General features: G+C 34.4%; 1 protein-coding gene across 1 annotated transcript in view; it reads left to right on the top strand.

The window, feature by feature from the left end:
- TMEM26 (transmembrane protein 26) overlaps positions 1-13,420 on the top strand; it is a 46,987-nt gene that overhangs the window by 14,425 nt on the left and 19,142 nt on the right. Inside the window, exons 2-4 of the mRNA XM_054436619.2 lie at positions 2,662-2,740; positions 7,569-7,682; positions 9,791-10,011. Coding sequence (XP_054292594.1) covers positions 2,662-2,740; positions 7,569-7,682; positions 9,791-10,011 — 414 coding nt within the window. The remainder of the gene's footprint in view (positions 1-2,661; positions 2,741-7,568; positions 7,683-9,790; positions 10,012-13,420) is intronic.

Consider the following 13,420-nt stretch of genomic DNA (forward strand, 5'->3'; position numbering starts at 1 on the left):
AGAGGACTGAAGTGAGAGGAACTTTCCAAAGCTTTTTGTTTGTTTTATTTAAAATACGCAGTCGGTTGTTAACTACTGAGTTGCTCAGCTTGATAGGATGTGGTAAGGGAAGAGGAAGGAAAAGTGGAGATAAGATCAGATAATGAAGTCTTCGAATATCAGATTATGGAGTTTAGATTTTCCGTTAGGCAACACAAAACATCTTGAATCTTGAAGTTTGTTTGTTTATATAACCAGTTTCCCAATTAGAGGAAATACGTTGAAACAGGATAGTACTTTTTTCCAATTATAGAAATAAATCTTACGCATAGAAGATGTTAAGGGTATTGTTTGTTTTATTTTTAACCTCTTTCAAGAGCTATTGTATGTTCAGGCTATGGTTTCCCTAGATTATTATTGTTACATTATTGTTAGGGAGGGGTTAGTCTCAAAATTAATCCAAAGAGACTCAATGAAATTGCAATCCAGACAACATTTCATGTCTCCAAACAAAAATATGCATATTCCTACTGTCCCTCTGACCTAGAATTCACTTTCTTTCCCAATTTCACAAGGGAAATATTATCTCCTGATGTTTCCTTTGATATGTGAGGTCAAAAAGTTAATTGTTCTTTTTTTTTTTAAGAGCATGCTAAACATGGGCTTTTGATATCTCTCTACAGCTTCACCATCCTCCAAGTCAGATTTTAATAATATCATGACCCATAACCTTTTGTTTCAAAATTGGCTTTTGCAGGAAATCAAAGGTGGGGGAGTATCTATATTAAATATTGATTTTTTAAGAGACCTCTCTTTCTCTTGCCCTTTCTCCCTTCCTCTCTCTAGGAATTGAAAAAATATATTAGTGAAAGGGTTAATAGCCTTTAAAAAAATCATTCTAAATTTTCTCTTTTCATTTCACTTTTCTCTCCTGAATTATAATAACATACTTTGGGTAACATTTCATCTCGAATAATTCTATTTGTTGAGCAATTAACATGTCTATTTTCTAGGTCATTTCAAACTATTGCGGTGTGTTAAAAGCATTTTAATAAAATTATAGTGACATAATTTTGACTTTGAGATGTTCTGCAATGCAAGAGTCCTCTAAAATAAAGTTCAATTTGTTTTTTTGTTTGTTTGTTTTTTCTTGAGACGGAGTCTTGCTCTGTTGCCCAGGCTGGAGTGCAGTAGCTGATCTCAGCTCACTGCAGCCTCTGCCTCCTGGGTTCAAGCAATTCTCCTGCCTCAGCCACCTGAATAGGTGGGATTACAGGCCCAGACCACCCTGCCTGGTTAATTTTTTGTATTTTTAGTAGCGATGGGTTTTCACCATGTTGGTCAGGCTGGTCTCGAACTCCTAACCTCAAGTGATCCACCTGCCTCGGCCTCCCAAAGTGCTGGGATTACAGGCCTGAGCCACTGTGCCCAGACCAATTTGAAGAAATAAATGTAGAAAGTATGTTATTTTTCTTATTTCAGCATTTTAAGGACATATTTGTGTTGTACCATGTCTGATAATAATACTAGTAATATCTACCTATTATTGAATGCTCACCACTGCCAGGCACTGCTTTACGGGAAGTAAATTAAAAACCCTGTGAGATAAATGTAACTGCTGAATTGTCTCCTCTTCCAGATTCTAGACTGAAGTCCTAACCCCAAATGTGACAATATTTGGAGATTAATTTGGTCATTAAGGTTAAATAAGGTCTTAAAGGTAGAGTCCTAATCCAATAAAACTGGAGGCTTTATAAGAAGAAGAAGAGACGGATATCTGAGAACACATGGAGAAGGCACTGTCTACGTGTCAGGAAGGAAGCCCTCACCAGAATCTCACTCTTCTGGCTCCTTAATCTCAGACCCCCAGCCTCCAGAGCTACGAGAAAATTAATGTCTGTAGTTTAAGTCGCATAGTCTATGGTATTTTGTACAGCAGCCTGAGTTGACTGATACAGTGACATTTTTGTGGATAGGAAACAAACTGAGAGGTCAGTGGCAAAACTGGCATTTGAACCTGAGTGTTGGATCACAGAAGTCCACCCTTCGGATTCGTCTCTGAATTTTGAATGAGAAAACAGTGAATATAGATAACTTAAAAAAAATGCCAAAGGCTTATACTGTTGGTTGTTGGTGTTTTTATTTTATAGGTTTAGCAAACCACACACAAAGCCAATGGGTTACTCTCATTCCTAGTCCTTATCATCTGATTTTTGTGTTCTAGCACCATATTATTGTTTGAGCTCTCAGAGTTCCCGGTTAACGTTGAAAAATGTAGCCATATCTTGAAATTGTAATGTCTAATAAATCCAAGATTTACTCCTGCTGTATTTGCTTTTTGTAAAACATATTAAATACAAAATATCCGGTGTTGTGCCTGAAACTAATTGGCAGTGTCCCATTAAACCATATCAAAATTAATTTCTATTAATTGGATTAGAAATTCAGCGAGAATGACAGCTGCTAGTGCCTTTTACAGTTACTTTGTTTCTTTATAATCCATATGGCAGGAATCACATAATGCTTTTTTTCTTCATTGAAATAAACACTTTGAGGGTACACAAAAAGGTTTGACTCAATGTGGTCAGAGTATGTGCATTTTTTTTCATTCTTCCTCTTAAATTTTTTTTTGAAAAATTAGCTTAAATTAGCTAAACTGTTTTTTCTTCTCTCTTTTCACAGGTTTTCACCAGCCATATTTTTATATCTGATTAGCATCGTTCCATCATTATGGCTTCTTGAATTGCACCATGAGACCCAGGTACTTCTTTTTGGAAAGTAGGAATTTACCTATTCAGCAATAAGCTACTTTCACAGTATGATCCAGTTTATTTTCGGAATGCACTTTTCTAAGAAACTGGAGTTATCAAGAATTGAATAAATAAGAGGCTATCAGCAAAAGGAAGTGCCATGATTTGCCAAAAAAACAAACTCCAGTAAAAAAAATTCATTTATGTAAGATTTAGGATTATATAGTGAATTAACATTTTGTGTTAGAAATCTTATTACTAAGACTTCCCCTGTCCTCCACCCTACAGGATGGTAGAGTTTACAAGGGGGTGTGGAAATTTGATTTTAACCCTTCCAGCTTCAGTGAGTTTCTATGTTGTGCTAAGAATGGGCACGCCTCAATGATCTGGCATCCTGTAAAGTGACACTTATAGGAATTTCAAAAACAAAAACAAAACCCTTATCTGTACTCAGCTATATAAATACAATTAAACTTATAGGAGCCATTTCAAATAGTCTCTTTTAAAATGCAGGTTATGCAGATTACAGGAGATTAATTTTTGGGAGTCCCACGGGCTGCCTTAGTGAAATAGAAATTCTTTTCTAGAGCCCTGAAATTAAGATTAAAGGGGAGGAGTTGTGGGACCCACCATGTGGAAGGTGAGCTTATATGTATTAGAAGACCACATTGTCCTAGAAATAAAATAGTAACTTCCGGCCGGGTGTGGTGGCTCATGCCTGTAATCCCGGCACTTTGGGAGGCCGAGGCGGGTGGATCACAAGGTCAAGAGATGGAGACCATCCTGGCCAACATGGTGAAACCCTGTATCTACCAAAAATACAAGAATTATCTGGGCGTGGTGGCACGCTTGTGTAGCTTCAGCTACTGTGGAGGCCAAGGCAGGAGAATCACTTGAACCTGGGAGGTGGAGGTTGCAGTGAGTCGAGATTGCACCACTGCATTGCAGCCTGGCAACAGAGCGAAACTCCCTCCCCAAAAAAAGTAGCTTCCAATAAGAGTCCCTAATTTATTACAGAAATTTTTAATACAACTATTTTCTACACAGACAACTCTAATAAGCAGTCTCTAGGTTGGGTGCAGTCATATACTGCTGTTGATGTTCCTGTACAACTCTGGAGAGGCCAAGTTACTGAAGTCCATCAGATTCCAGCTTTGAGTTCATAGTTCAGGTTACAGGACTACGTTACAGAGAAATGTAGTTATGACCTAATAATATTTTGGTACCTTCACTGATAAACTACTTTAGAAAAGATCTGTGAGAATTTGGACTTACATAGATTTCTTTGTTATAGTTGGTCACTTTATAGCAAGGTTAAGCCTCCAATATGTAACCCTATCTGCCTCCAATGTATAACCTTATCTGTAAAAGGCTTGCTCCAAATTATAGGCAAACAAAGGGGAATTTAGTTCCGTGGACTACTTTTGAAGAATTCCACAAGCAAGTACCAAGAATGTAGGGATGAATAAAACATTTTTCTCCCTTCAATCTCCTGCTAAAAATCACTAAAGTCATATAGGCTATCCCTATGTCTGTAGCAAAAGTGTTTTTGTAACTATATATCTTTGGTTCAAGTTATCATGGCTTTTAAAAACTATACTGTAAGGAGTTAGGGGACTGTTTCAAATCTCTTTACTACTTACTGCTTTCAAGGGTATGAAAATAAGCTCTGGTGATTTGAATCAATTGTTTCTTTCATATCCAATTCTATGACATGGCTATCATACACAATAACCATTCATTTCCCTAAATGCTTTTATAATGTAAATTTGTTGCACAATTAATTGATATACGGGTCAAATCCCGTTACAACAAATAACGTGCAACCAAAAGTTCCCTTTTTAATAAAAAAAGATTTTTGAGCCCCGAGCAGTAGCTCTCTAATTTTCATACTACAAAAGAAATTGAACCTTTAGTAGTAATGGATTTGACTCATATTGACACTGAGAATTAAAATGAATGCCAGAGATTGAAATTGGGCAGACTGAGCAGAAATGAAAGTAGAAAAATAGTAAGAGAGAAAAAAAGTATTGGAATTGCAGTTAAAGAAGGAAGAAATGGCAGAATAAAGGGAGTTACAGCAATTCTTCTAGTCTACTCATTTAGAACATTTTGGGAGTGATAATAATCACTTTTCTTCAGGTAGTCTCCTGTACTTTCACAAATGTTTTCACATATATGGACCCAGCAACTCCATAAGTTAGGCATGATACATACATTTCTATTTTAAAGACGAGGATCCTGAGACTCAGAAAGGTTCAGTAATTTTCCTAAGTTGATACAGTGAATACACAGTAATGCTGGGGCTTAGAACCTAATGGATACCTAGTTCATTAAACCATATTGCCCTTCTCAGCTATGTGTTCTGTGTTTTAGAGGAGTTTGCATCAGAATTATCTGAGTTGTTCATTGTAGAAAAGAGTAATTTAATTTTCTTTCACATTTTCCATTTACTCTGTATACTATATGTCCTAACCTATGACTTGGCATTAGGAAAACATCCTGACCTATTTCATGAGACGTTTCTCCTAGATGACTAATTTCTTACCTTCATTCCTGAATCTGGTTGGGTCTACATGTATGGGAACAAAACATTTATGACAATGATTGTGACCTTAGTCCTTAGGTCCATTTATGAAGTGGCAAGATTAAAGTAGTGGAAATATTCTGGTCATCTTGTTGTCACAGTCTTGTTGGACCCAAAGGAATATTTTTGAAGCTAATAAGGGTTTAATAGACACAGTCTATTTTTAAAAAAGGCATGTTGGTACCCAGATAATCTATGTGAACTCACCTATACAAGGCAGAATGTAAACAATATAATCCCCCAAATAATACAAGTCAGGCTAGGTTTTAAGAGTGAAGTCACTTGTTTACTGCAGTCCAAATGTAGAGGTCACTTGGAGGAAAATCTCATAAATCTATAACAAATAGAATAACAAGAGTGGAGAGCAACTCAGATAAGTCTTAATACCATAATATGGACAATGAAGCTATTTGCTTCCAAGTTATCTTCTACTGCACTAAAGCATGGCCTTTTTTCTTAAATAACAAGATGTTTATGTATTTTAGTGGTAAGAATGTCAAAAACATATTAAGGTCACCATTTTTAATACATAGTCTGTTTTCATACCTACAAAATGGTCAAAATGTATTTCCTATTGAAATAAATCTTAAATAAAGTCACCAACATGCTTTGCAATGAAAATTTGTTGCTTGGTTAAAGATTTAACCAAGATAAAAACTTCATTATCTTTTCTTGGAGCCTTAGCTGCACACATATACACACACAAAGTGTGCAAACAACTGTATTTTTGCTCCTACAGATATGGAATATGGCCATTTTTCTTAATTATTCTTGTCATTTCAACCATAATACTAGTCATTTGGGAAGAGTAGAAAAAAACAACTTCTTGCAGACTTTCTTTTCTGCTTTTTCAAGTAGCTTATAGAATAGTCGATGATGTATCCAGAATAATTAAGAAAAATACACTTCTTACAGCTTTAATTTTTTTTAAAAAATAAGTCCTCTCTAAATACAAATGTGTGATCGTGGATGTGTGGTGGTTGTAGTGGCGGTGGTGGTGCACATGTATGTGTTTCAAAATATGTTAGCACTGCAGATGTTTGAAAAACCTTCAACTTTTTTTTAAACCAGTTTGTAAAATTTTCACTGGGTACAGCTACATTTTCAAGTGCCACCCCTTTCTTCTCTTATATAATTTTTCCTTTTCTTACTTTACCTCGGATTCCCAGCATCTGGTGGATAAATATCATGCACAATTCACTTGCAGAAATTCTCATACAAAATGACGAAACAAAAAAGGAAAAATGCCATTTTTCATGTCTATTGTTGAATTTTCCATAAACCTAAATTGGCTTTTACACTCACTAAAATGTATGTTTTTGTGGGTGAACATGCTAATTTTTTAGGTTGTTACAGTACTTGACAGTCAGGATTAAAAATGATTGGATTATTTACTTAAGCAATATGATATTTTAGATAAAGAGGCTTCTGGATAAGAAACAAACTCTTAAAATACTATATACACACACATACACACACACAGACACACACTGTGGAATACCACACAGCCATAAAAATAGCAAAATCATGTCCTTTGCAATAACATGAATGAAGCTGGAGGCCAGTATTCTAAGCAAACTAACACAGGAACAGAAAATCAGATACCACATGTTCTCACTTATAAGTGGGAGCTAAAAACTGAATACACATGGACACAAAGATAGGAACAACAGACACCAGTGACTACTTGAGAGGGGTGGGACGGAGGGAAGTGTGAATTGGAAGGCTGCTTTTCAGGTACTATGCTCACTACCTGGGTGATGGAATTCTTCACACACCAAGCCTCAGCAACATGCCAGTTACCCATGTAACAAACCTGCACATGAACCCCCAAAACCTAAAATAAAAGTATAAAAAGAAAAAAAAAACCACCATAATTTCCTTGACCAGGATCATATATGTTTTATTGTTGTCACTGGTTATTTGTTTGGTTTTAAATTCTTGCAGGGTTTAAGAAAGGAATCTCAGTTACCAATCTATAAATTCTACAGCTCTCTGCAATGACTCAGAGCATTTGCATCCTCATCGACTTACGGAAAAATAAGATTTGTATAGTTGACACTCTTTTCATATTGATTAAAAAGTGGTTTTCAATCTCAGGCCTATATTCCGATTTTTGGAAATGTTTATATATATGCTGTATAAACTCTGCATATCTGCTCATAATCTCTTGAACAGATTTAAGTCATTTTGATCTCTACCATATTGTGCTAATTTTTTGCCATAATTGCCTTCCTTGACCCTGTTGTTAGTATTGCAGTATCCAGGCTGAAGGAACATCACAGAATACCAGCAGAAAAGAAGCCTTCAATCAAACATTGGCATCCAGTGAACAAACCAGTAGAGCTGATGATCTCATTGAGACGGTGAGAGCTTTTCCACTGTATATGAAAGGATCTAGCAAATGGTGGACTTGGTATAATCCTCAATTACCTGCTATACATGCTTCCCAGCTAATTCTTTCCTGAAGAAAGTTATCCATTGTTTGGCTTAGGAATTCACAAAATAATTATATTTTTAAATTATTAAACATTTAATATGCATAAGTATATACATTGATACATTTTATATATATTAATACATATATTTAACCTGCATCATTAAGGAACACTTAAAGAGGTTAATATGTGCACAATGAGAGACGTATACATTTATGAAGCAATGATATAATTAAAAAATTGGGATATGATAATTTTAAGATTTATTTTTTAGAGGAATTTTAGATTTACAGCAATAATTGAGAGGAAGGTACAGAAATTTCCCATATACTCTGTACTAATGTACAGCCTCCCCATCCATCAATACCCTGCACCAGAGTGGTGCGTTTGTTAACACTGATAAACCTACATGACATTTTTGGGGATAGCAATAAAAGTGGCATTTTGTTTTTAATTTCAAATTTCACTTATTCTTTGCTAGTATATAGGAAAGAGATTAACTTTTGTATATCAACCTTTTATCCCACAACCTTGCTATAAATGTTTACTAGTTTCAGGAGGTTTTTTTTTGTTTTTTTTTGTTTGTTTGTTTGTTTGTTTTTTTTTTCAGTTCTTTGGGATTTTCTACCTAGACAATTATGTCAACTGTGAACAGAGGCAGTTTTATTTCTTCTGTCCCAATCCCTACACCTTTTATTTTATTTTCTCGTCTTATTGAATTATCTAGGAACTCCACCATATGTATTTTGTAGATGTTTATTAATAACATAGAGAAGATTTCTGACCAAAACAGAATCCCTTCCTTTTTCTTCATAAGGCTGTTATTTGGCAAACTGACCATGACCTATTTAAAAAGGAAAAGGCCCCTATCACCAAAATGTATTTTCAATAATAAGATGTACTATTAGTTCTGTGAGGTTTAATGGAATGAACCTTGGGTTCTAATTCAAGCTCCAATCACAATTTATATCAGTCTGGACAAATCACTTAGTTTCTCTCTCAGTTTTTCATCTGACAATCAAAAATATTAATCTTTATTCTACTAATGTGCTTCCTGTATAAATTAAATATGATGTACATAAAATTTCATAGTACTAATATAAGAAAGCGTACAGATGGAATATTCTTGATTTTCATGTATGGATTCAATCAGGATAGCATCATGCCTTGTCTTTTATCCGTCCTTGTGCATTTGATATCAGCAAGTGATGGAGAGGGGTAAATAAATTTTGCACAAACACAGTTAAGTCACTTGCATAAATAAGTTGGAATCATTATCCACTTGAGACCTAAGTCCTTGTAGGGGCAATAGTATACTTTGAGACTTATTTAGAAGGTAATTGGGCAAGTTGTCATCCAGAATACATTGGTGGGATGTAAGTTTTTCTTAGTCTAAGAATAATGGCAGTGTAAAATTTGCTTGCTGGCTTATGGATTATTGAATAATATGTTAAGTACTCAGAATAAAAATAATAATTTTACAGTTATTCTCTTTCTTTACATTTAGGTAATCAATAAGCATTATTACATTTTTATGTTTAGCTATAATAGAGTTTTAAAGCAAAAAAACAAAGGGAAGATTTGTACAATGCTAAAAATATTTCAAGATTAGTACATTCAGGTTTAAAAATTTATTAAAGAAAAATATAGGAAGTTTTTGTGATATTAATGTGGGTTTTATAAAACTTTGCTATGTGTTATTTTTCATTACACAGTATAATAAAATGAGACATGATCTTTAAAACATTGTAAAATTGGTTCTTTAAATACCATATGGTACAATCCCACTTGTAAGTTTAAGGCTTAAATTACTTGCTAGTTATAGGCACCCCCATCTTAAGGACCATATTAGCTTTTTATTTTTTTCAGAGTGTTCAGCTGAAAGGCATTTTACTTTCTTTAGTAAGTAAAGAATAACTCCTGAAAATTACTGTCTACAAAAGCAAACTCTTGGTTGAAAGCACAGTGAAGAAAATATTTCTCTCTCAGGTGGTGTCTCATAATCCTTCTGTCTGTATGACATTTCTGTTAAACAGGCCAAAGTTTTTGTGAATAACTTATCTACAGTATGTGAGAAAGTTTGGACATTGGGACTCCATCAGACATTCCTGTTAATGCTAATAATTGGAAGATGGCTTCTACCCATTGGAGGCGGGATCACTCGAGATCAACTCTCTCAACTTCTTCTTATGTTTGTGGGGACGGCAGCTGACATACTGGAATTCACAAGTGAGACCCTAGAAGAACAAAATGTGAGGTGAGCATTCCTTGCAACAAAAACACCTTGTTTTCAGGGTTAAGACCATGCACCTGTCTCTTTGTTCTGTGACTTGTATTTCACATGAATAAGAATTTTTAGTATATTTTATGTGCAACGTTAGGATCAGAGAATTTGCTGCTATTTACATATTAGAAACCAGCACAGTCTTTATGTTTTTTAAGAAATACACAAAGGAGATTTCTGCTAGAGAAAGAGACACAATATTCTCTGTGGGAGAGAACAGAAAAGCTCTGCATGTTTTCATGACCACAGGTTAGATAGAGTCATGGTTCTCTGAAAACCTTCTGAAGTGGAGTGACCATCCCCAGCTCCTCTTTTCCATTCCCAATTGTCAGAAGCATAGCCAATCATAAAATCCTCTCCTAGAACACAGCATAGCTACAGTTTAAGAGAGTGCTGAGAGAAGACATGGAGAAGTCTCTCCCTATCCATTTGGGGATTTGCATTCCCTGGTGTAAATGGAGAATGGGGCAGATGAGGTTTTATTTAACTAAATTTTATTTTTAGTCAGTTTTGTTCGAAGTGCCCAAAGGCTTTCTGGTGTAGAGGCCTATAAATTAAAACTTATTGAGTTGGTACTTTTTTTTTGCCACAAGCAAATAAATTCAGAATCCATAATCACATCTGTTTATGGAACGACTTTCTTACCGTTAGGGATTTAAGTCTCAGTGCCTGAATATACTTTAATCTTGGGTTTTTTTGCACTATGCCATAAAAATAAATTGGAATGAAGCTGGCTTTTAATGCTACAGTTTACTTTATGCTGTGCTTCTCAAACAACAAAACATAAAGCTCAACAAAATACACTAACTTACCAAGTAAATTTAATATCCCAATTATAGCACAAATTATATTTATAACCATGAGCTACCTTTATATGATAATTTCCTGTTTCATCTATACTAATTTTTCTTATAGCTTATTAAGTTGACATATTCTTTTAAAAATCCAATATAAATTGATTCATTATATTCAAAGTGTTGATTTTAGTTCTGTAGTTTTAACGTCTTAAGTATGATCAGTGCTTTACATTGTAAAATGTATTTTCAAATAGAATACAATGTTGTTACAAGAAAAACATCAAGAAATCATGACAGAGCACATAAAAGTGACAGGGACATCACAATAGAAAGATAATCAACTCCACCTATATAGAAATAAACATGACATGCAAAACATTTAGGGAGTTGGGAGGGAACATAGGATAGTAGAAGAGGTAGTAAGAAGGGATATGTTTTGTGGGGCCAGTCATAAAATTGTAAGAAATGCCTAACTCAGTTATCTTAATGGACTGTTAGTCCCATCCAGAAGTGACACCAAGGAGCAATTTATAGATCTGTGTTTTCCAATAAAGGTTGAATATTAAATAATTTCATGAATAAAAGTAGAATTGCCCAGCAAAACAAACAAAAAACCCAAATGAACAAAAAAACCCAAATCTTGAAAACCATAAGGAATTTTTTCACTCACCCACTACTGATTGGTTATCTAATATGTGTCAAGCACTGAGCTAGGCAGAGATTGGGGCACAAATTGTGAGCAAGTATTAGTAGAAGGACACACAATCCTATCTCAATCAAGACTGTTTCAATTCAGCAAGAATTTAGAGAGCACTTAATGTTTCAAGACACCATAAATACTCCAAATTTCTTCTATCACCTACAAATTAATCTGAATGCTTTATAAATATGTATTTTTATAATTTTAAACTTGTATCATATCCCAGGAAAGCTGATGTTTAATGGAGCCCAATAGATTATGTTATAGTTTTTATTGGTTAATGTTTTTAAAATTTGTTTTCAAATTTCATTGTCTCAGGTTGAAGTCATTTTCATTTTTAATATTACCACATTGTAACAGTAGCCTTCTGTAATTCCCATTCAAGTCCTATGTGCCTCTATTACTCAAATATCCACTCTCCCAAAAACCCTCCCAAAGTCAAAGCCCAGGAAGAATATAAAATTTTTCTCTCTCCTAAAAATTAGCTTCCATGTTCTGATTTCCTGTTTTGGTTCTCGCCTATACTGCAAGAATAGACACTGCAAATATCTATCTTTTCAAAGAAGGAGACCCTTAATCCTTTCCCACTGGGACATAAGCCTTCCCTTTTCGGCTCAAGAGGATAATCATGGAGAATAATCTTAATACATAAGTAAGAGATATTTATATCTAACAGAAGAAAGGATCACTTCATTGTAGTCTACTCAGCATTGCCTATTATTATGACATTTTACTTTTTCTAATGTTTTATTTCATAGTTTAGGCTGATAGATTTAGGAGAAAGCCTGCAATGATATCTACATCACAAAAATGTCTAAATCTCTTCCCTATTTTCTAGCTAATATGTCAAATTCTATTTTTTATTAAATAAATTTCCTTCCTTTGGCTCACATTAAAGTTCATCTACCTAAGTTTTATGGATTTACATAGGTTTGTAAAGCTTCTGATTCTGCAACTTTTTCTTAACAGCTTTACGAAGTTATGGTTTAAATAACATAAAGTTCAACTGTAATTCTATAGTTTAATGATATTTAGTAATTATAGATTTGTTTATCCATAACCACAATCCAGGTTTAAAACATTCCTATCACTCCAAAAAGATTACTGTGGCAGTTTGCAGTCAGTCTTCACTCTTAACAGGCAACCACTGATGTCGTTTATGTCTCTGTGGATTGTTCTTTCCTAGAAATTTCATGGAACTTGAATTATAAAATGTGTACTCTTTTACGTGTGGCTTTTTAATGTAATGTAATGTTTCTGGGATTCATCCGTGTTGTTTCATGTTTAGCTCCTCTTTAGTTGCTAATGTTCCATTAAACGCATATACCACATTTTGTTTATCCATTCAGTAGTAGATGTACATGTGGATAACTTCCAGCTTTTTCATATTAAGAATGATGTTGCTAAGAGGATTCACTGACAGTCTTTTGCCTGGCTGTTTTCATTTCTCTTTGGTAGACACCTAAGAGTGGAATGGCTGGTTATATGTTAAGTATAGCATTAATTTTTTAAAAATCTGCTGAGATGTTTCTAAAGTAGCTGTATTAATTTATATTCCCACCAGCAATGTATGAGGATTCCATTTTCTCTGCATCCTTATCAACAATCCTTTTCCCTGTAGTCTTTTTTGTTATACCCTTCTGATGGTTGTAGAGAGGTATCTCACCAGGACATTAATTTGCAGTTCTTTAATGACTAATGTTGCTGAGCATCTTTTCATGGAAATATTAGCTATTCATATATCTTCTTTGGTGATGTGTCTGTTTAAATTTTTCTTCATGTTTTATTGGATTGTCTTTTTACTATTGAGTTGTAAGAATTCTTTATATTTCCTTGATACAAGTCCTTTATCAAATATCTAAATATAAATATTTCCTCCCTGTGT

This window comes from Pongo pygmaeus, chromosome 8, assembly GCF_028885625.2.
Source record: "Pongo pygmaeus isolate AG05252 chromosome 8, NHGRI_mPonPyg2-v2.0_pri, whole genome shotgun sequence".
Lineage (NCBI taxonomy): Eukaryota > Metazoa > Chordata > Mammalia > Primates > Hominidae > Pongo > Pongo pygmaeus.